At 41.4% G+C, this 21,807-nt stretch overlaps 1 protein-coding gene across 3 annotated transcripts in view; it reads left to right on the top strand.

Moving 5' to 3' along the window:
• The first annotated feature begins 420 nt into the window (after window positions 1-420).
• fbxo41 (F-box protein 41) overlaps window positions 421-21,807 on the top strand; it is a 57,145-nt gene continuing 35,758 nt past the window's right edge. For 2 of the 3 annotated variants that reach the window (XM_058640932.1, XM_058640930.1), the window contains exons 1-4: window positions 421-529; window positions 680-770; window positions 14,232-15,029; window positions 16,735-16,964. In XM_058640932.1, the coding sequence (XP_058496915.1) occupies window positions 14,481-15,029; window positions 16,735-16,964 (779 nt within the window). In that variant the 5' untranslated portion in view covers window positions 421-529; window positions 680-770; window positions 14,232-14,480. Of the gene's footprint in view, window positions 530-678; window positions 771-14,231; window positions 15,030-16,734; window positions 16,965-21,807 lie in introns of those variants that run through there. The other variant, XM_058640931.1, reaches the window with a different exon arrangement.

Raw genomic sequence — 21,807 nt, 5'->3', positions numbered from 1 at the left:
GATGTAGGGTTTCTCTGTAAGGCCTTGATCAACTTTGGATCAACTAGGGGCCCCACGGTCGGTGTAGTGGTTAGAATATGTGGATTCATGACAGAGTCGGAACAAGAGTCTTTCTACATGGAGTTTGTGTGTGTTTTCTCCAGGTTCTCTGGTTTCCGCCCACAGTTTAAAAACATGCAGATTTGGCGATTGATAAAACAGTAGATGATGGATATATGAATCAGCATGCCTTATTTTGACATATGTATTTCAGGTGTTCCACATTCTGGTGCATAGTATTGAAAGTGAGTTTTCCAATGTCAGTGTTGATGTTGTTGTTACGTCCGTCTTTGCGTCCTGACTGAGTGGGAAACAAACTGTTTTTGGTTGACTGACAGTGGACGATGGTTCTCAGAGCTGAGCAGCAGCTGGCAGGAGTGGATCACACTCTGTAAGAGCTTCCACTAGAATGAATGGGGACATGTAGTCTGTCTGTCTCTGTCCTCCACACACACACACACACACACACACACAGCCTCAGCAGACACAGGTACAGTAATGTCTCCTTAATCAGAAGATAGATGGATTTTTTTTTAACGACATGATTCACGTTTGTTTGTTTTTTGTTTTTTTTTATTTCGGATCTCTCCCTCCCTCTCACTCTCTCCCTTCCTCTCTCCTCCCTGCTCGTCCTCTGCAGGCCTGCTGCTGCAGAGAGGAGCTGCGTGACGTCAGAGGAGGCTGCTGGAGCGGTTCCTTGTTGGAGCTGAAAATGGGGAGACGATTGCGAGGTGAGTGAGACGCACATTTCTTTCTTTTCCTTTAAGCCTCCTCTTTGCGAGTACGCATTCGTGTGCCAGTGCGCGCGAGCATGCGAGCGTTTCCATTGTGTCGCTTCATAAACGCCGCTGTCGCTCGCGTGCAACGATTTAAAAGGCAGTGTCGGGGAAACACGGTCCAGCTACGAGCCAGTGCCGCCGCTGCTGTGGAAACAGGAGAGGAAAATCGGGCAAAAGCCAAGCTGTCGCCCTTTCCTGTGACACCACCGCTGCTGCTGCTGCTGCTGCTGTCGGTGCCGGTGAAACCGAGTCCAGGCCCATCTGTGAAACATACAGTCATCACATACAGTGGCTTCCACCGCTAAGCGATGTGACATTTGCTCGTCCACACCCACATGACACGCTGCTTGTGATCCATGTGCAGCGCAGATTACGCCAGTCATACATTTTGTAGAGCTGCATGTACCGAATGTTTGCTGACATTTGAGGCTCATTACGCTGCTTGAAGAACCGCGGGAGACACTAATGGGCCTGGTTTGGCCTGGATGTACCTGCCATTGCTGGATAGCACTGGCCACTTTCATAGATGTGCTGTGTACCTAATAAAGTGGCACTTTTCATGTTGTAGCTCAGGATGTGCTAAAGAGGTGGTCCTCTGTTGTCATGAGTGCTTATGTGAGTTACATCTGCCTCTGGTCATTTTTGCATTTTCACACAGAGAGCAGGTGCTCACTGGATGTTTACTTCCCCCCCCCAGACCATTCTCTGTAAACCCTAGAGATGGCTGTGTGTGTGTGTGTGTGTGTGTAAGTCTTTGTGGTTCTCATACTCTGTCTGAACTTCGGCAGGTCGTCTTGACCAGGTCTACCTGTCTGTCGTGTAACTGCCTTATTAGATACTTGTGTTGACAAGCAGTTGAACATGTGTACTTAATAAAGTGGCTGGTTTAAGTGTTTACATGCAATGATGTGTCGCCAGTTGTAAAAGTGTGTTTGTTTGCATTCAAAGCTGCAACCTGGTCCTAATGAGCCGAGTATTGGTGTTGGTCAATAGAAAAACGTATAGAAATCCAATATGATCCAAAACCCCTTAATATCACTTGAATGTTTCACTGAGCCCAGGCTTTAGAGAGAGAGATGTGACCAGAATGAGTGAGTGCTGCACATTTCTGCCACACTGCAGCTGCATGGACGAGAGGAAACAAAGCTAACAGACGAGGATGATTTTGGTATCGCATGTCGATCCGTAACTAGTCAGGTTTTTGAATAGAACATTTTCATTGTTTCTCTGAGCACTCAAGAGTTAAGCACCAGAGGAAATCATGACTCCGTAATAATTCACACTCTAATAATAATATCCCCACAGGACTCCTCTAACTCTCCTGGTGGTAAAGTGTCACGTGAAAAGAGTGCATGAGAAATCTGAGTCAGAGTCGGTGGGACTGAGCCCGGGACGGTAGCTGCTGTGTTTGTACAGTCAGACGTGTCAAAAGCAGCCATGCTTAAAACAAAGGGAGGGAAAACGGCACAAGATAAAAAGCCAAAAAAACAAGAATGTTTGCTCCTCTGCAGAATGAGATTAGTTTCCAGCGTCACAAGATAACGGAGCTTTAAGTCCTTGACTGCTGCTCTTCTTTAGATAGTTGTGTTCTGTATCTGTATCATGCATGTACGCTACCTGCCTGCCCGCGGCTCGTTTCCAGCAGTAAAATGTAAACATCACAGCAGACACAGGTGGTTTTCTAATCACCACATGTCAGCAATGACTCGCACAGATACAGAACAGTTGTATAGCTATTGTACCGCCCTTGACATTAAGTATTGCTACTCGTCAGTTTGTATGGTTTTGTTACCTTGCATTAGGGCATCCATTATTCATGTACCATTTTGTGCTATTGAGAGAAGATGGTTTTGTTGACATTTTCAGGGATACAGATACATGGAGCACCTGTGAGGAGGCTGTCAAACAGTCACTTTATGCTTATTTTAACACTCGTTGAGATTGAGAATCACTTTTACAAGCACAATTTACAAGTGACAGACCTTTACAACAACATTAAACAACACCATAACCATCATACATGTAAGAAATAAATAGACAGTAAATTGATTAAAGTACAACTGCTCAACAAATGTAGGCTTAGTCACATTAAAACCAGTTAAATACATCTACAGCCAGAAGTTTGTGCCTCCTACTTATTCACTTGCCCTTTAAAAGTGTTCAGTGAGACCAGATCCTTCAGTTTTAGGTCATTTTGTGGAGCGTTCCAGTCACAGGGAGCTGCAAACTGAAAAGGAATCTTTCCACCTTCAGTTCTCACTAATGGAACTGACAGTAAAAACAAATCCTGTGACCTAAGACCATACAAAATACATCCAACCATCCATCCTCGACCAGGTTATCCTCCACATGAGGGTCGCTGGTGCCAATCCCAGCTGACATAGGACAAAATGCAGGGTACATACTGGACAGGTCGGCAGTCCATCACAGGGCCACATAGAGACAACCAACCATTCACTGTCACGCTAACACCTACTGTGCGGTCGATTTAGAGTGTCCAATTTGCCTAATCCCCAAATCTGCATGTTTTTGGACTGTGGGAGAAAATGAGCCAGTGTTTACGTCTGTGCCAAGACAAACAAACCAACACGGCTATGAAAGGGTGAGTGTGGACGGACTATACTAGGGGAGCATTTCTACAAATAACATCTCCATAATCGAGTACAGCCATGAAGGTGGATGCAACAAGCCTCAAAAAGAGGCAAGACTAAATTCTACAATAAAATCCCAGCTTCAATTTTAGCTTCTTTACCTGATTCTGAATATGAGAAGTGAAGGAGACGCAATCATCCAATAAAATCCCAAGCTATTTGTACTGCAATACCTTCTCAATCAGTGTACTGTGTAGTGATAATGGGTTTCAAGTCCTTTTGGTTTCATCTTTGCGTTTGAGAACAACATCAATTTGGGTTTATCAGATTTTAAAACAAAACAGATCATAAAAATTCCACTGCAAAGTGTCAAAAGTGGTAAGTATGTTTGCAATGTGTATTATATGAATTTTAGGACCTTGCTTTATGGAGCAAGGTCCTAAAATCCATCTTGTACCCTCATGTTCTACGGAAGCCTGACTGGACAAATCAGTCAGCGTATATTTACATTTGCAATGTAAGCTTACTTTGTAAAATAAAAAAGATGTGCAGCATTGTTTCTGGTAGGACACCATAGTTCCCTGACCTGCTTCGGAAAGAGACAGAGTTGTCACTATTGGCGATATTTCATTATACAGTTCTAGCGCGACTTGGTCTAGCATGGCTCGATTCAACTTGGTTTATTTAGCTTTTTCATTAGTGATAGTACCTGGTACTTGGTACTGTTTTAGTACCTGCTGTGACGAGGTTCCAAGCGACCTGAGCCAATACAAACATGTGACACCAACAGACTGCTGGCCACTGATTGGTCAGAGAGTGTCGTCACCGGAAGAGTCATGAGCGCGACGTCCAGAACAAGAATCAAACTAAACTATTGATCATGTTAAAGAAAAAATCTTAAAAATCCTGAAAACATGCGTTAATCTCCAACATTTAGAAAGGAATTTTCTCGTAATCTGCATCACCACCCGTTCAGCTGTATTTGAATTCTAATGATTCAGTACAACAAAAACACCTGCTCTAACAATGCCTCGATCCCAACCGTCTAATCTTCAGAACTGTGCAATCTGTGACTGAAGGCAAATCTTCAGCTTACAATTATAAAATCCTATTGTTAAAATTCTCCGTGATTTCACAGCACAAAGTACATTTGTAAGTTATTTTTAGTTATAGATTGATGTTTTCACAATTTACTCCAAAATATCAAAGAATCTACGGGGCTTCTCATAGTCGTCACAATGGAAAAAACCCAGTTCCACAGTTTGGATGATAGTAGCACAGAGATTTACACTGACTCACTGTGTTTGGCTACACAAAGAGTGCCTGCCAGATCAATTCAGAGTCAAAGTTGATGTCTTAAAATGTCTTGTTTTGGTGTAAAAACCTGTTATGTCATCGTTGCATTGTAAGTAGCAATCCTCTTGCGACCAGTCTAATCTTTAATTTATAACTAATTCTGAAAATGTAATTCTGTTTTAACAGTATGCCCGTGCACCGCTGCTTCAAACATCCTCTGGCCTTTCTGTTATTGTTGTGCCTCCCTGCAATTTGGTGCTCATTCAACCATCGCTCAAAGATCAAGGATCACGCTCAGGGTTCTGGCCTTGGGACATTTTCTGACAGCTCATGTCTGTCCGACTCATGAGTGTGCGTGCGTGTGTATGTGGAAAATACTGATATTAATGAGTAAACCCATTCATTTAACATGTACTTACTCATCTTTTATTGTTTTAAGGTCTTTCAACCCATCCGAAATCACACGGATTGACATGCTATCAAATTTTGTTAAACGCTCCATCTCTTTTCTATCCGTATTAGGCCGAGAGCTCAATTGGAATATGAAACATTTAATCTTTACCCGCAATATGAATATCGTGCCTCCACAGGCTCAGGATTAATGAGTTTAACAAGGACCTCAGACTAGACAGTCCAAATGCGGCCACATATCATGGAAGCCATTTTCTGCATCATTTCCCTCAGACGTCCTCTGTCGAAGCTTCATGCCCAGAATGGTTTGGCGAGCGCGGCGGCTTCATCATGTATGTACACAAGAAGCTTCATCATGTATGGACACAAGAAGCTTCATCATGTATTGAAAGTATTGTGTTCTTCTCCCGCTCTGATTGAATAAGAGAACTCTTGTGACAGACTAATGCCACTCAGTGTAAACTGTAAGTGACTTATTGATTGGGTGTATTAGTTCTTGAGTGGACTGAAAGAACAGTTAGATGTTTGATATTCTTTCATTCACACGTCGGTATGGTGTCTTCATTTTTGTCTTCCGTACCGGTAACATAATATATGTGTGGACTGGAGCAGTTACCGTGTTTCAACACAACTTCCTGGCATGCATCACTGATGCACATGCACCAAAGTATAACTGCTTCACTTAACAGCCGTTTGGATCAATAGCAGACAGTGGTGAACTACCATCAGCTCACGTTTGTGAAAAGTCGTTCCGTCTCATTCGCGATCTCAGCCTCGTCCTGATTTGATCCAGTTTAATGATGCTCGTGCGCGGTGTCGCCGCAGTGAGCGCCGCGCAGCTTTAGATTTTTTGTGTTATGCTCAGTCTCTCCATGCATGGCGACTTGAATGCTAATATGGCTTCAGTGTCTGCTGTTTGGGGCCATGTCATAAAATATGAAAGAGCACGTTGTCCTTGTGTTAATGAAGTAATGGCTGAATGACGGGCACCAGTTACTGCACTAAGAACTTTAAACAGTTACCAGTTTAACTTTTTGTGCTTGGAGGCTTTATATGCTGAGAAACTCTGTGCTTACTGTAAGTGTGTGTGTGTGTGTTTTATTTAACAGGCTTAATGATTATGAAATCACTAGAATGCTGTACTCGGTGGTCACTGGTTCCTGCTGAACAGACAAAGTGGAAGACCTGAAATAATGGGGTTTATTTGCAACACTGGGAAATATTTAGTGGATATTGCAAACATTTTATGATTAGTGTTGTGTAAAAATAGCACATGTATCTAGATATGATGCGATTCAGGGAAGATATTTTGTAATATGTTTAACTCTTAGAACACAGAGCATTGGGGCTGCTTTTTTTTTTCCATGTTAAAACGTATGTTCAGAGGTGATAAGATTTTTTTTTCCCCAGCTCAACCTATAGGCCACAGGTGTCCAACTCAAGGCTGGCGGGCCACATCCGGCCCGCCATGCAATTGTTTTCGGCCCGCAAGATAATATGTTATGTCTTTCCAACTTTTTTTCCACTGATTTACTGATTAGTACTTTGAAAACACAGAGCTGGAGCCGGAGGGGGGGTTATAAGGGGGCTCAGCCCCTCATTTGTATTTGGCTCTACCGAAATACAGCAGAGGAAATCAGGCAAGACAGATGGAAATGGACAATGACAAATCATTTGTTCGGAGGTTTTGGTTATTTAACCTCAACTGGCGCCCTCTGTTATTGAGTTTGACGCCCCTGCTGTAGGCAATCTGTTGAAAAATAGTTGTTGTTTTTTCATTTTCACCAACTATATAAACACAGCTGAGCAAAAACTACTAAAAACATTTTGAAATTGGATTGAATTTGTGAAATCTGGTAAAACGCCTCTGTTCAAAGTTCACTTGGCTCGATTTGAGGAACAAAAAGAAAAGAAAAAACTGTACATTTTGTGACTTTTGCACAATTCTCGCTCCTCCCATTTTTTAAAATAAAAATATGCAATTTAAAATTAATCATAACTTTGACTCAACAACACCTATAAACACACAGCCCCAGGATGACCATATAAGGAGTTGTGTATTATTCCCGTGGCACAGATCTGTGCCGTGTGAGCACTAAGGGTTAATGCAGCTTCACAGTTAAGAACATAAATCATTTCAGAGTTACTCACCTGTTTAGTCGCAGTTACAGATTATAATCTGAGGTCAACAAACATTTTTGTTAATGTAAGTATAAAGTTAAGTTTGTCTGATATGCCCAGGCCCATACTCTTCATAATTACTTCATCATTTTGTTTAAGTGCTTCAGGCAAATCACTTAAACTTAGAAGTAAAGTAACCTCACAGTAAGATACAGTCTCTTAAGAGTCTTTTATGATGCAATGAGGAAGTAACTGCACAGCAGCAGCAGCAGCAGCTTCTTAAAACTGTTTCCTAACATTAAAAGACGTGCATTTGATTGGTTCAGAGCACATTTAGATTGAGACAGTAGTCTTTGTGTCTTGTACTTTATTACCCATTTAGCAATTGTATTGGTTACTTTTAGAAAATAGAAGAACTGAACGATTCAAGGAAAATAATTCATTGTGATTTGTGACATTATTTCTTCAAATAAAGCTGCAGTTCAATAGTGCTGTGTTACGGCTTTTTTATCATTTGTATTCTATTTATCTAAAATACATGTAAAGAACTCATTCTGTCTGCAGAAGGCTATGGAAACTTTTACAATGTAAAGCGAGGACTGAAAGACATAAATTGTTTCCAACATGCATAGAACACAGCACAATGACCAAAGTGCAGCCTTTGAGATTTGATAATTGGGCAGTTTTACTTTAAAAATGATTAGTCATTCAACTCTAGTTAATAGCTACTTAATGTATTTATATGCCTAGGTTGAATGTGACCCACAAGAAAGGATAATGAGCGTCATGTTCTTGTTGGAGCCTAGAAGTCATTAGCATTGTTTTAATGGAGTGTCGTGTAGTTTCTCCACCTGGGAAACATTGCATATCTATCTTCTCTTTCTTCTAAGACGGCTGTTGACTGCACTACAACTGCATTTACATTGATGCTATAATAAAGTACAATATAGGGGAAACCAGGGAAGGCTACTGGGATTATTTCACTGCATTGTTTTCTCTTGCGTTTTTCCTACTATTGAGTATAAATGTAATACCATGGCTGTGGATGAAGCACTTTTTTTATTTTATTTCATGAGGAATACCAGCAGTGATGACAACTTCATTGTTGAAGTGTAGGAGGATGCTCGTGTCACACCTCTCATGTGGGCTTGGCACCTCCAGCACCACGTACAGAATAATGCTAACAGCCAGTTTGAGTTCAGTGCTGCAGCGTCTCTGGGTGGAGCTTTGCAGAGGACTGGCAAAACAAAGGTTTATCAGAGAGGACAGGCACACAGGAATAAATCTCACCTGACGCCGAGATGGTCTGGTGAGCCGTGATTAGGTGAAACTCTGTGGCATTTCGCTTACAGTACATGTGATTTCGTTTTATTATTTCTGAATTACTTCAGGCTCATTTGATCAATTGTTGTTCATCCTCTGGTGCGGAACCTTTAAACAGGCTCATCATTGATGTTGCCTGAGGGCGGCTGTTGCTTTGTGCACATGGTGCAAAGTTTATGAATTGTGTTGCAGTGACTGTGGCGTCGGCCTCAGCGCAGGTGTGGACTGGAGTCACCTGACTTGGACTTAAGCCAATCAAAAAGACATCAATGTGAATTTTTTTGAGCAATGAGATAATTTCCAATGCCAATACTAAGACGTGAGTATGTTCGCCTCAGTCGCTCGAGTTGAAGTATTTGAATTTGGACGGAAGAATGATCTTTCTGTGATGTTTATTTTGCACATTGTAACTTTCTGAAAATATATGTTTGTGGTAATTAATTCAAGCTTTTGGTCGCACAAATGGTTGGGTGTTGGTTAGCTCTCGCAGGCGAGTAGTCGGCAGTCATTTAGAGATTAAAAAGTTTCCCTTGTTACATTAGTCTGACTAAAACCGGACTGATTCCAACATGCAAGTCTGTCTAAAATAGTAGTAAACTGAATTTCTCAAAGTCAAACTACGGTCTTTTTTCACACCGAATAGTCCACTAGACTCGGTAAGATTGGGGACTTGGTTCACTTGGGGGTTTGCAACATTCAGCCGGTCCGAGTTTGCGTTCAAACTTTCACACTTTCACACTTCAGTGAAACGAAACAAACCTTTTGAATAACGTATTCCCCTCCTTGCCTGAGGTGGCGCTGTGTCAAGAATTACAGAAGACAAGACAAACGATGAACAAGATAACTGGCTCATCTGTTGGTCAATGCAGGACCACTTCTGTTTCCAAAACACGGAGCTGCATCAAATCCTTTCGTTTTATATGAACATACGACACATGGTTGCACATTCACACTTCCCCCAGCTCAGCGGTAGGGTGAGTTGTCTTTCAACTGGAAGGTTGTTGGTTAAATTCCTGGCTCTGCTAGGCTATATTTGTCCTTGAGCAAGACACTTAACCCCATGTTGAAGCGTATGAATGGGTGAATGGCAAAACAGTCGTGTAAAGCAGTTCATTCAAGACTAGAAAAGCTCTATATAAATACAGTCCATTAGCAACTCTTCTTCTTCTTCTGATTTTATTTGGTAGCAAGGAGTAACAAAGATAGAGGAAATGTAGTGGAGTAAAAGTCAAAGTTGAAGAAATATAAATAACAAAGTAAAGTACAGTCACGTGAATTTGGTACTTAAGTACAGTAACAAAGTATTTGGACTTTGTTACATTACAACACTGAAGAATGGACTGATGATGAGATCAAGTTTATGCTGCGTCAGCTAAAAATGTATGGTTATTTTCATCTGTGACATCATAGGTTTGACTGAAAAGTTAAAAATAAGATAATTAAAAAAAAACATTCTTCATTCAGCTATAACTTTGCTAAACATTGCAGTTTAATAATCTTTTCTCACAAGTAAGAGTATTGCAGCTTCTCTCCCTGACTCGTGCTTCCAAATTAGATGTCAGCACACTACAGTCTGCTAATGTCACACCAGGGAAATTGCAATGTATAGTTAGAGTCACTCCCTTCATTGGAAATGAGCGATTGCGGCTGGATTGCAGTGTATGTGATGCAGTTAGTGTGGTTTCAGCTTGAGCCCAGAGCACCTTCCGTGCATCCAAGTCTTAATCTTGTCTTATAAACATCAATTAACAATAAAACAGTCTCATGCCAGCTTGCGGTTGGTGGCCACGTAAAGTCTTATGTTAAAGCTGCATTCATATATGTAAACAACATACAGACATAGAGATCTGTGATGTGACTTTTGTAGATCTCTGTTGTGTGTGAAAGAAATGGCCTAAACCAAAAAGAAAATCTTTATTTTTTTAATTAACCAAACATTAAAATAAATGGTCAGAATATTGTTTTTCCAGCATTAATACAGATTAGTGTATGGGTAGAGTCATTGAAGGATCACCCTCTGAGCTGGCTTAGCATGTGGTGAGTGCTAAAATAAAATATGAATCTGTCTATTAACATGGCTGTGCAAAAGCTTGTGATGTGAAACTGATGTCTCTGGTGTTTTGCTCTTTAGCACAGAAAAAGCTGCAGCAGCACAGCAAGGTTGTTTATATGCAGCACCATAATAGAGCATCCCATTCGTCCTATAATTAAAACTTCTTAAATACCATGGTGCACACAGTGTGTTTACCCGTGACCACGTACCTGTGGTGCTTACATTTAAATGGGGCAGTAATTTAGGGTCAAGCTGTTCTCTTCGGGCTGAAACATTTTTGTTTTGTTTTGGGGTTTTTTTTAAAAGAAAAGAAGAAATACAGTTTGTGTAAAACATATGCTTATAAATGTGGATCTGAAAATTCATGATTACCATAACTGCAGTGGTTAGGGTTAAACCTAAACAGAGACGGGCATGACAGCAGTGAGATTTGTATGTGCCCTCCAGACTTTGATGCATTCAAATGTAGTCAAGTCAGCCATTACATTAGCTTTTTTCTTTTCTTTTTATTATTTACTATATGAAATAAATTGAGTGTCTAGGAGACAGGGGTGAGATATTGTAGGATGTTTCTATGTGATTTTATTTGCATTCTGAAAGTATTGTCTTTACAATATTTATAATACAGGCTGCAGTTATTGTATACAGTAATGATGAACTATCTCTCTGTCTCTCTGATCAGAGCTATTGATTCAAACATCATGGGATTCTCACTGTTCAGGATCATAAACTTCACAACTCCATGCAGACTTTGCAGGGTGCAACTCCACGAGTGTGGAACTGCTTCCTTCTCAGCTTTACGTCACGTGACTAAAATGTCAATTTTTAGGTCTCTCTGTAAGTTAGAACTACTTGAATAACCTTTTTTATGATCTATCCTCCTGACCAATGAAATAATTCAGCTTTGCATTCACCCAAACATTTCAACTCTTGGTTCTCAACCATCACTTTTCTATCCCTTTATTCTCTCTGTGTATTTGAGCCCAGTTGCCGGAGCCTCCCTCCCTCCCTCCCTCCCTCCTGACTCTATGTTCAGTAAACTTCCATTGTTTCTCTAGGAGTTGGCAACCTTTATTAACCAGGCTCTATTTTTAAACACCTCGAGTTCAGGTGTTAAAAGGCAAAAGAAATTGAGCTGTTTTGTCCTGATACCATCTGTCTCACTAATGATGCAAGAAAGAAAACAGACAATGGAGTGTTTTCTCTGTTTAATGTAGCTCTGCAGTATATATATATATATATATATATATGTGTATATATATATATGTGTGTATGTATATATATATATATATATGCTTTCATGCCTCGTTTGACCATTAAAAATACAAAAAGATGAAAGATTATTGATAACAGAAATGGAAATAAAGCAGGATGGTGATGTTTTCGATGTGAGTCAAAGCCGTGGTGGTGAAACCTTTACTAATGCATCTGTGTTCCCATCAGTCATCAGATATTCAGTCCACATGAGAAATATTAACGACAAACACACACTGCCATTCACTGTTTTCACACAGCACTTTTATCAATGGGGAAACGACGAGCCTTCTGTGTTGTTGATTCTGCACTTTTGCTGTATTTTTGCACACGACGAAGATGAGATCTCCTGTTGCTGGTCGCAAGGAAGGAGACGGAGAGCATGTGTGCCGTGGATATGACACACACACCCACTCTTCACTGCTCCACATTAAAGACCCGTCCTTTGCGATGTCTCAGCTGAGCTGCATTGGCAGGATGTGACATGTGGCTACCGAGCAGCCTCACTTCCCTCCATTTCCTGCCTTGGTTAAATACCTCACGTAGTAATTTTAAGCAGATGGGAGAGTGTGCTGTGTTGCAGTGTAGTGACTGAGTCTGTGAAAACCCTTTTCTTTAATAAGTGGGCATGACTTGCCAGGACTCTCCCTGATCCAGCCTCACCAGGCGTCTAATAACAGTCTCAGTGACTTGTGGGGAATTCCAGTGTCCGAGCCCTCTATGAAAAATGGCATGCATCTGTGATTTGTGATTACGCAGCCGACGTCTTTGCCTACTGCTTTGCTCCTTAATGGCTGCTGAGGAACATTAAGGGAGTCGGGTTCCAGCTCCATTCTTGGGTTTCATTACTAGTACTCCATTTCAATTAATAACACATAAATTGTACACCTGTCACCCACATTGCCCCAGCAGTTTGAAAATGCTGCTGGCTCAAGTTTTCATTTGAAAACTCCAGGGCTCCATTTTAGTCTGGACCGACAGAAACAGAGCTTTGAAAAAGATGCTAAGGGTTAACCACGTTTGCCTCAATTAAGATTCTTATTGGCCACAATCTGTTTTAGTTTCACCTCATCATTATCTCATTACAGGAAGCCTTTTTTGTACTTTCTGAAACTAAGCAACCAACTGCAGAGGAGAAAATCAGCTTCTTGTTTACACCAGCGTCTCCTCTGTACCTCAGTGGTCATGAAAGGTCATCTTCAGTGATGTTAGTATGGGTGTAGTTTACCTCTGGTACCTGTAGCTGAAGCGCTTGCCTCAATGCTTGTTTTTATTTGAAAACGATTAGGTGTGGAAATCACCAGAGACACCACAATACGATATTATCACCATATTGCAAATATTGCGATAAATTCAGCTCTAGTGAGAGTGAGCTCTTGACACCACCAACCGTGGTAATAATATGGATGTGGCCTTAGATATTGTGTACACACCATTGCTGCAGAAAAACAAATCAATGTTGATGGGGATGTCAAACGTACAGCCCATGGGCCAGGATCGGCCCACCAGAGGGTCCAATCCGGCCCGTGAATCCAAATTTGTGAAAAGTGCACATGATTTTAGAAAAAAAAAATTTAATGTAAAACAAAGGGAAAAACTTTGTTATTAGGCTATTATTTTACATTCCTGGCCCACTTGAGATGAAATTGCGCTGTATGTGACCACTGAAATAAAATGAGTTTGACACCCCTGTTGTAGAGAGTGTGCAATTTGTACATCAACTGAGACACGTAGAACATGACGTGATCATAATGTTCTTTTCTTCGGTCAAACAACATTGAACATAATGTAGGATGTACAGTAAGTGTGAATTAAATTACATTTTACGTGGAAGTGGGGGCACACATTTTTGTCTGTGCCTTTTAATGCAAAGTTAACTCACGTTCAGAAAACATCTTGGTTGTATTTTGTTCATTTAACTGATTCTATTTTTCTTTACCCATCAGTGGGCTATTGTTAAAGATATAAAGCAGCTTTTAAGTTTCACAAGAAACACGAGTAAATGCTGAATTACGTTCTCAGGAAACAGTTTCCCTTCTGTCTGTGTCTGTTTTTCTTTCTGTGGATTACCTTTGTAAAGGACTGTTGGACAAAGACAATGTGTCCAGCCTGTTTTCCAGCCTAATCTCTCACTAATAGATCAGTGTCTATAACTGCAGGCTTCCTCTTTTGTTTCATGGTACGAGGAGAGGAAACACAGTAAAACAAAAACCTTTCAGTCATAAAATGCTGAATATTTCTTCTTTTTTTTAAGCACCTGTTCTCATTATAATGTTCATAGTTTAATTGGATGAGTCATTGTTGTTCTCTGTTGAATTCACAGAAAAAGCAAATAAAACTCACCATGTTTCCTTCATATTCCAGGGCCTGAGCGAGCGGAGCTCTGAAAGATGAAGTGAACACACCGATCGATTGTTGCCGCAATGTGTGGTCATGTGACTGAGCCGGGCTCCCCCACTGCACATGGGATCTCTCTTCTTAATGACTTTCCTTAGCTGTCCTGTTTTCACCATGAGAGGATCCGTCAGAAGCTTGATTTCTGTGACCTCATACTGGCGCTGCCGTTGTGCTGTGTGAGCGCCCCCCCTCCTCCTCCGGCAGTTACTGCACGGAATGGCCTCTCTGGACCTGCCATATCGCTGTCCTCGCTGCGGGGAGCACAAGCGCTTCCGAAGCCTGTCGTCCTTACGTGCCCACCTGGAGTACAACCACACGTACGAGACGCTCTACGTCCTCTCCAAGTCCAACAGTGTGTGCGACGCCGCCGCGTTGCTGCCCCTAGTGGCTGAGGGAGCTCTCCTCACACCTGCCAACAACAACGACCCCTTCGAGCCGCTGCGGCCTTCGGCTTTAAAGGAACGCCGCTTCCCTTGCCGTGAACTTCCTTGTGCGGACGACCTGAGTTTGACCCCGGCTAACTCTAGCACGTCAGCTCGGTATATCCCCAATGTGGAGTTTCCCCTCGGGGAGATTTTTATGAAGAAAGCCATGACATCTGCAGACCCGAGTACCCATGGAAACCCCAGCACGGCTGTCGCTGTGGCTGCTAATGTAGCAGCGAGCGCGGTGGAGGCGGCCTATGAGGAAGGCCTGGCCAGGCTGAAGGCGCGTGCGTTTGAGCGTCTGGAGCTGGATGAGAGGCTGGAGAAGTTGTCTGAAGAGGTAATTCTGAGTCCTGTACTGTGGTGAAACTGGCTGCTGATTGTTTGCTTGAAAGGATTGTTTTTACGTGCATTCAGGTATAAATCACGACCAGATTCCTCCTTGAAATGATATCAGCAATTTATTTTCTTCCAGTGTTGGCTTATTTTTTTCCATTTCCGTCAAACGAATCAGAACAAAACCTAAAACCGAGCGCAGTTTGCCCCTTTCAATCGATGACTGGGGACCTCAAATAACCCAGCATGACCCTGGGCCAGTGTCAGCCTCAGGCAGAACATAAGACATTTAATACAACCCCCTCGTGGTTTGGGGGGAAATCTCACAAATAAAAATGAGACATTTTATAGACCAGTGTTTCCCAGTCCTGGTCTTTGGGGACCCACTGTCCTGCAGGTTTTCGATGTTTCCCTGCTCCACCACACCTGATTCAAATGAGTGGCTTGTTGTCAGGCTTTTCCAGAGCTCAATGATGCGCAGATTATTTGAATCAGGTGTGTTGGAGCAGGGAAACATCTAAATCATGGAGGACAGGGGTCCCTGAGGACCAGGATTGGGAAACACTGTTATAGACTATAGACTTCAACCATTTCTGACATTGGTGATCACCAATGCTTGTGTCGGGGAGTACGTTTTATAATCACTTAAAATACACATATAGGGTATTTGATAAATGATGCACAACAAAGACCTTTAGCAAACATTGCAGGCGAAATATGCAGTTCCACAGTGTTAATGCACAAACATAACTCTCCCACCATTTGTTTTATTTTTATAAACACTTTTGGCGTTTTGAATTAATTAGATCAGTGTTTATTTGACGCTCTGTGAAACGTAGGCAAATCTTTGCTTATTGTTGAGCATTTACAAAGAGTTGTGAGAAATTGAGTCACATTTTCTGGAAATAAATTTTTATTTTTTGAAGCCTGTGATGCCAAATATATAATACAATACATAATTTCTTGCTTGGACATTAATTGCAGTGCTGCTGAGCAATTTGCTGCGCCTCGTAACTAATGATGCTGTATTGCAACAGCAATTCAGTGACACTGGATGAAGAACTTCATCTGTCATCTAGATGCTGGAAGTGGAACCCTTGAAATTTATATGCTTGTATTCTCAATAGTCCGTTCCATTAAGTAACTTAATCTATAAAAATAGGCCACTTGCTCCGATATCACCCCTGCACTATAAAACTTTTCAGCTGACAGATTTGCTCTGCTCAGACTGGCTGCTGCACGGTTCACAGACTCTGAAGGAAAATAGCCATCTCCTTTTTTTTTCTCTTTAATTTAGACGCCGAACAACCGGCATCACTCTTCCCAGTCTCCTCAGTTTGGTTTGAGAGCGTTTAGCTCTGCAGCAGAGGGAAAATTAATGACCATGTCCCAGACACACACTGAATCTGATCAGTTAAACGCTTACAGATGGGAATAACGTGTCGCAGACTCAGAGCCCAGCAGCCTCGTAGTAATCAGGAAGTTCTATGCTGACTGAAATTGGTATAAAGTCGATAACATTCATCCAAAAATAAAAGGCATCAACAATGTCAAAGGCTAAGATAGAAAATGCTTTAATTTAATGTCTCTGTTATATTATATTGTGGAGGTCAAACTCAACCAAACCTTAGTTTAAAACCCCTCATTAGCATATCTTGCTTTACATAACGTGGTCACATCAAGAAGCTCAAGCGCTTCATGTCTTGTAGGTGGAGCAGAAAATAGCAGCGCGTGTAGGCCGTCTTCAGGCAGAGCTGGAGAGGAAGAGCTCCGAGCTGGAGCGGGCCAAGCAGGAGAGCGAGCGGCTGAGCCAGGAGAAACAGGACCTGGAGGACAAGGCCTCGGAGCTCTCCAGACAGGTGGACGTCTCTGTGGAAATGCTCGCTAACCTCAAACAGGATCTGGTGAACAAGGAGGCAGAGCTCAACCACAAACAGCAGTAAGTGAATTTCATTGACTATAATGTGTCACACGGCCACACTTTGCAGCAACAAGACCCAGGTTTTGTGACCCTGTTGGAACAAGAGTCTTTCTGCATGGAGTTTGCATGCTTCCTGTGTGTGTGTGGGATTCTCTGGCTAAACTCCCACAGTTTAAAAACATTCCTAACTAACCCAGAAACACTCTAAATTGACCGTAGGTGTGAGTGTGAGAGTAGATGGTTGTTTGTCTCTGTGGTGTCCCTGTGATGGACTGGCGATCTCTCCAGGGTGTATCCCGCCTTTCACCCAACATCAGCTGGGATTGGCACCAGCGCCCCCTGTGACCCTCATGTGGAGGATAAAGAGTTAGATGATGGATGGAACGCGCTTTTTATATGATGTTAAAACATAGTCAAGTGTAATTACACCATTTGTGTTTAAGATTTGCTTCTTTGGCCATCAGGAGAAGATGTTAGTGGAAAAATGCTTCTTGATTTACAGAACTTCACAATTCCGTATCAAAACAATGAGGAGAATAGTGTCACATGGTGTCTATTGGTGCTTGTGACACTTAATGACACAACATCAAAACTACCTGTGTCCTTACTGGTGTCTGCTACTGCTGCATCTCTGCAATAATGACCAAACAGGAACCTCTGGCAAGTGGTTTTAACATTTAATTGGTAGAAAGGATAGTTCAAGGTCTCTTTAATTATCCTCAATTGAAGATATCTAAAACTGGAATTATAGATATCTACAATTGCAGATCATGACAATCCCCATACGCATGAATGGCAAGGTGACGTCATTTAAACTAGTAAAAACTGAATTACATCAACTGTAGACAAAGTGACGTTAGATATCTGCAATGGTTATTCAGATAATCAAACATTATCAAAAGGACACAATGTTTGGTTGTTTTATTTCAGGGTTAGGGTTAATTCATTTATTTGATAGTTTGTGTATATAGTAAAATTAGCTGTGCAGGACCACAGGTCCTAACTGTGATGCTTTTATTAAACACATTTAAAACACTCTCCTTCACCTCCACCGCCCCGTTAATAGCATCATTCTTATGATATCCAGCAGCCAGATGTGGTCTGCATCTGTCTCCCTCTGGGGACGGCGAGCTGCTCGTGCAGCTGGCCATCAGTTGCCTCGTTACACACACACACACACACACACACACACACACACACACACACACACACACCTGTGATGCACGACACTCTCTGAGACCAGTCTCACCGTAAAGCTGCCATGCTGCTCCGTGAAATAGTGAAAAGTACAACTGTAACTGGAAGGAGCACGAGGATGTAAATCTCACCGTGGTGATGTAAGTTAATGGAGACTGTGAGTCTGTTGAGCGTGGCTTGGAGGTCTTCCACAGCATGACCCACATTTTTTACATACAGTGTCTCAATGGCGTTTAATGTATAAAATGTTTTCCCATTCAGTCCGTTTATTATCTACCGTTATATTTACAACATAATTAAGCCCGTCAGCTCCACATGACACCGTCTGTGTTTCTCAGTGTAGCTGGGGTTTTCATCTCGTGGCATGCAGTGTTATGATAAGTGATTTGTTTTATGTCTAGACAGATGGAGGCAGCAGCAAAGGGAGTCGGCTGCAATCAGGTTGGAGTTTGACTGCAAAATACAAAAACAGTGCAGTATTCTACTGCTCAAAATACCCGCTTGATTTAGTAGTTTGAAGGGTAAATGCTTCGTACACACAGTAAAGAGTCAGGTGTGATAGTATTGCTTGACAGAGTCTGTTTTCAGATGACGGTCGAAGAACAACAACAAAAACCACCAAACGTCGTAGTAGATTTCATAGCATCTTCCACCCTGCTGTGTTTTCTTTGTCGAGGCTCATATTTAAGTCCTGTGTGTTTCTATCAGAGAGAAAGGTAAGCGTCATCTTTCGGCTCTCCTCTCGGTTTTTATCACTTCTCCTCGGCCTCCTTATCAGGTCTGAATGTCAACAGGAGGTCAGAGACAGAAAGGATTGTTCCAAGACTCTTTAATCTCATCACAGACATGGAGTACATGTACATTTAATCCTAATATATGTATTTATACAAAACTAAAAAGTGTTTCCTTACACAGCCCCAGCCACAGTATTAAAACAGATAACCGGTTTTGGCAGAACGGTGTACGCCTCTGACCTGTATTTATTTTTTAAGGAGTTCACTCTTCACCACCTCTAATGTCATTTTTTGATATTTAACTAAATGATTCAGTTAAATCCTAACACTTGGGTGCCAATCCGATTTCCTATAATGTACCGTAATTTTAGATTTCCAAAATAAAAGCACATTACGTCACTTAGTCTGACATGTATGTAAATTAGATGGGACAGTAGAGTGTTTTCATAGCGATCACTGATATTGCAAATGGTCATTTCATGGTAGGCCGGAAAATTAGCAGTGCATTTTAACATGTGTACTTCAGGTTCTGATGAAAATAATGTTTTAATGGTAAGTTACTGGTCGCTAGGTTAAAGGAACCTGGGATCCCAGTACTTGTTACAGTGGGTGTTTTATTTTGGCCCACAGTCCACAACAAGTTTCATATTTGGCCCACTACGCAAAAAGGTTGAGGGACTACTGCATTAGAGAATACCACACATCAGATTTTCGCTGGATAGATTCAAAGTAATAGTCATGCTGCACAGTTTCTGCTTGTTCACGGCGACCTGTCGGCATTGATGACGATCATGTTGAAACCGTTTGCCTCTGACTCCAATTCTCTGCAGCTTTACCAGCAGAGCAGTCTCGCCCCTGACTTTCTCCCCCCCCACCTCCCCCCCGTCCCTGTTTCTCAGAGGAGAAGCTGGCAGTCAAACAGTCGGCTCATTCAGAGTCGAGACGGAAAAAGAGTATCACACTCTGAATGTTCAGCAGCGTTGATGACTAAACAGTCGTTAACAAGGCACAGAGCAGCTTATTGGCTTAAACATGTCAGCCTAACAACCTTATACACTCTGTGTGTTTTTGGTTTTTTCTCTCCACTGACTTTGGAGAGTTTTAAAAACTCTGTGCCCTTTCATAGAGATATTATGCATCATGTTGTACATCATCAGTCCTGTCAATGTTAAAAGCTTGAAGGGGAAGCTCATTCCAAATGGCTTTCGCTGCCTGCAGTGTCCTGCATAAGAATGTGACGCAGACCTGATCATTTATTCTGTGGGAATGATTTTGAAAATAGACCTGGAATATCTGGTTTACTATCACATTTTTTGGTCTTATATTGAGATTTTGTCTGTGATATAATTGTTTTAGGACAACCTTCAGGTCAATGTTCACTGTCATGGACTACTTAATTAATCACGATTAACGTGTTAACACTGACAGCACCACTTAAAAGATTACAATTTCTAGAGGTGGAAAGAGTGCTGAAATATTCTACTCATGTAAAAGTTCCACTATTTTGATAACATTTTTAGTAAAGTAAAAGTACTGGTCTAAAAATGAACTCAAGTTAAAGTAAAAAAAAGTACCTTGTTTAAAATGTACTCAAGGTTGGGGTTCTTTCTTGTGTCATGCAAACAAGACAAGGGGACACAAGTCTCACATGAATTGTTTTTAATTAAAGGCAAAACTTTTACAAATTAAAGTGCTGACAAAATAAAACATGTAAACACATTCTGTATCAGTCAAAATGGGTCAAAGGTCACAAATACTTACTTTCTTAACCTCAATTAACATCAATTCACCTGTCCATCGTTCACCTGTCCTCATCATTCATTCAATAATTCACCTGTCCTCATTGTTCACATGTCTTCATCATTCATTCACCTGTCCTCATCATTAATTTTCCTGTCCTCATCATTCACCTGTCCTCATTGTTCATTCACCTGTCCTCATCATTCATTCACTTGTTCTTATCATTCATTCACCTGTCCTCATCGTTCATTCACTTGTTCTTATCATTCATTCACCTGTCCTCATCGTTCACCCGGCCTCATTGTCCACCTGTCCTCATCATTCATTTTCCTGTCCTCATCATTCACCTGTCCTCATCATTCATTCACTTGTCCTTATCATTCATTCACTTGTCCTCATCATTCATTCACCTGTCCTCATCGTTCATTCACCTGTCCTCATCATTCATTCACTTGTTCTTATCATTCCTTCACCTGTCCTCATCGTTCACCCGGCCTCATTGTCCACCTGTCTTCATCATTCATTCACCTGTCCTCATCATTCACTGCCAAATTTTGAGGTGCATGATTTTTTTTTATTTTTTGTTATTTATTTATTTATATACTTTCAGGCCAACATTTTTTTTACTTAGTAACGGATGTGATTTAAAACGTGGTTTAGTACAGTACTTCCAAAAAAACACAAAATGACTTACAAGTAATTACAAGTAAATTACAAGTACACAAATATCCTACTCAATTACAGTAACACGAGTAAATGTAATTCATTACTTTCCACCTCTGAGTTTAGAACAATAAAAACTGGAATAAATAACCTGCAACTTTTGCAAATTGCGTTATTTTTGAACGGGTTATTGAAAACAATAACCCGTTCAGCCCCGCTCTGAAATGCAGGGAGCATTTGTTTGATTTAATCCAGTCTGCATTATAATCTCAAAGTGCCGTTTAATGCACTACATAATAAACACACACACACACACACACATGCTTCCACTGTAAGAGTCACTGACACAGCGTAATGATAAATATCACACTCCACTGGTCTCTGAAGCATGTGCTGTTAAGTGCTTTAACAGCAGCTGGAATAAAACAAGAGCAGCCGTAATCAGCAGAAACTGGAGCCTGAGGAGAAAATGATTGTCTGATGACATGATTTATTTGGTTGTTACAAAATGACTCCCAATTGCTCAC

The sequence above is a fragment of the Solea solea genome, chromosome 10 (assembly GCF_958295425.1).
Source record: "Solea solea chromosome 10, fSolSol10.1, whole genome shotgun sequence".
NCBI lineage: Eukaryota > Metazoa > Chordata > Actinopteri > Pleuronectiformes > Soleidae > Solea > Solea solea.
The sequence above is the reverse complement of the archived record's forward strand: the minus strand, read 5'-3'. Positions and strand labels throughout refer to the sequence as shown.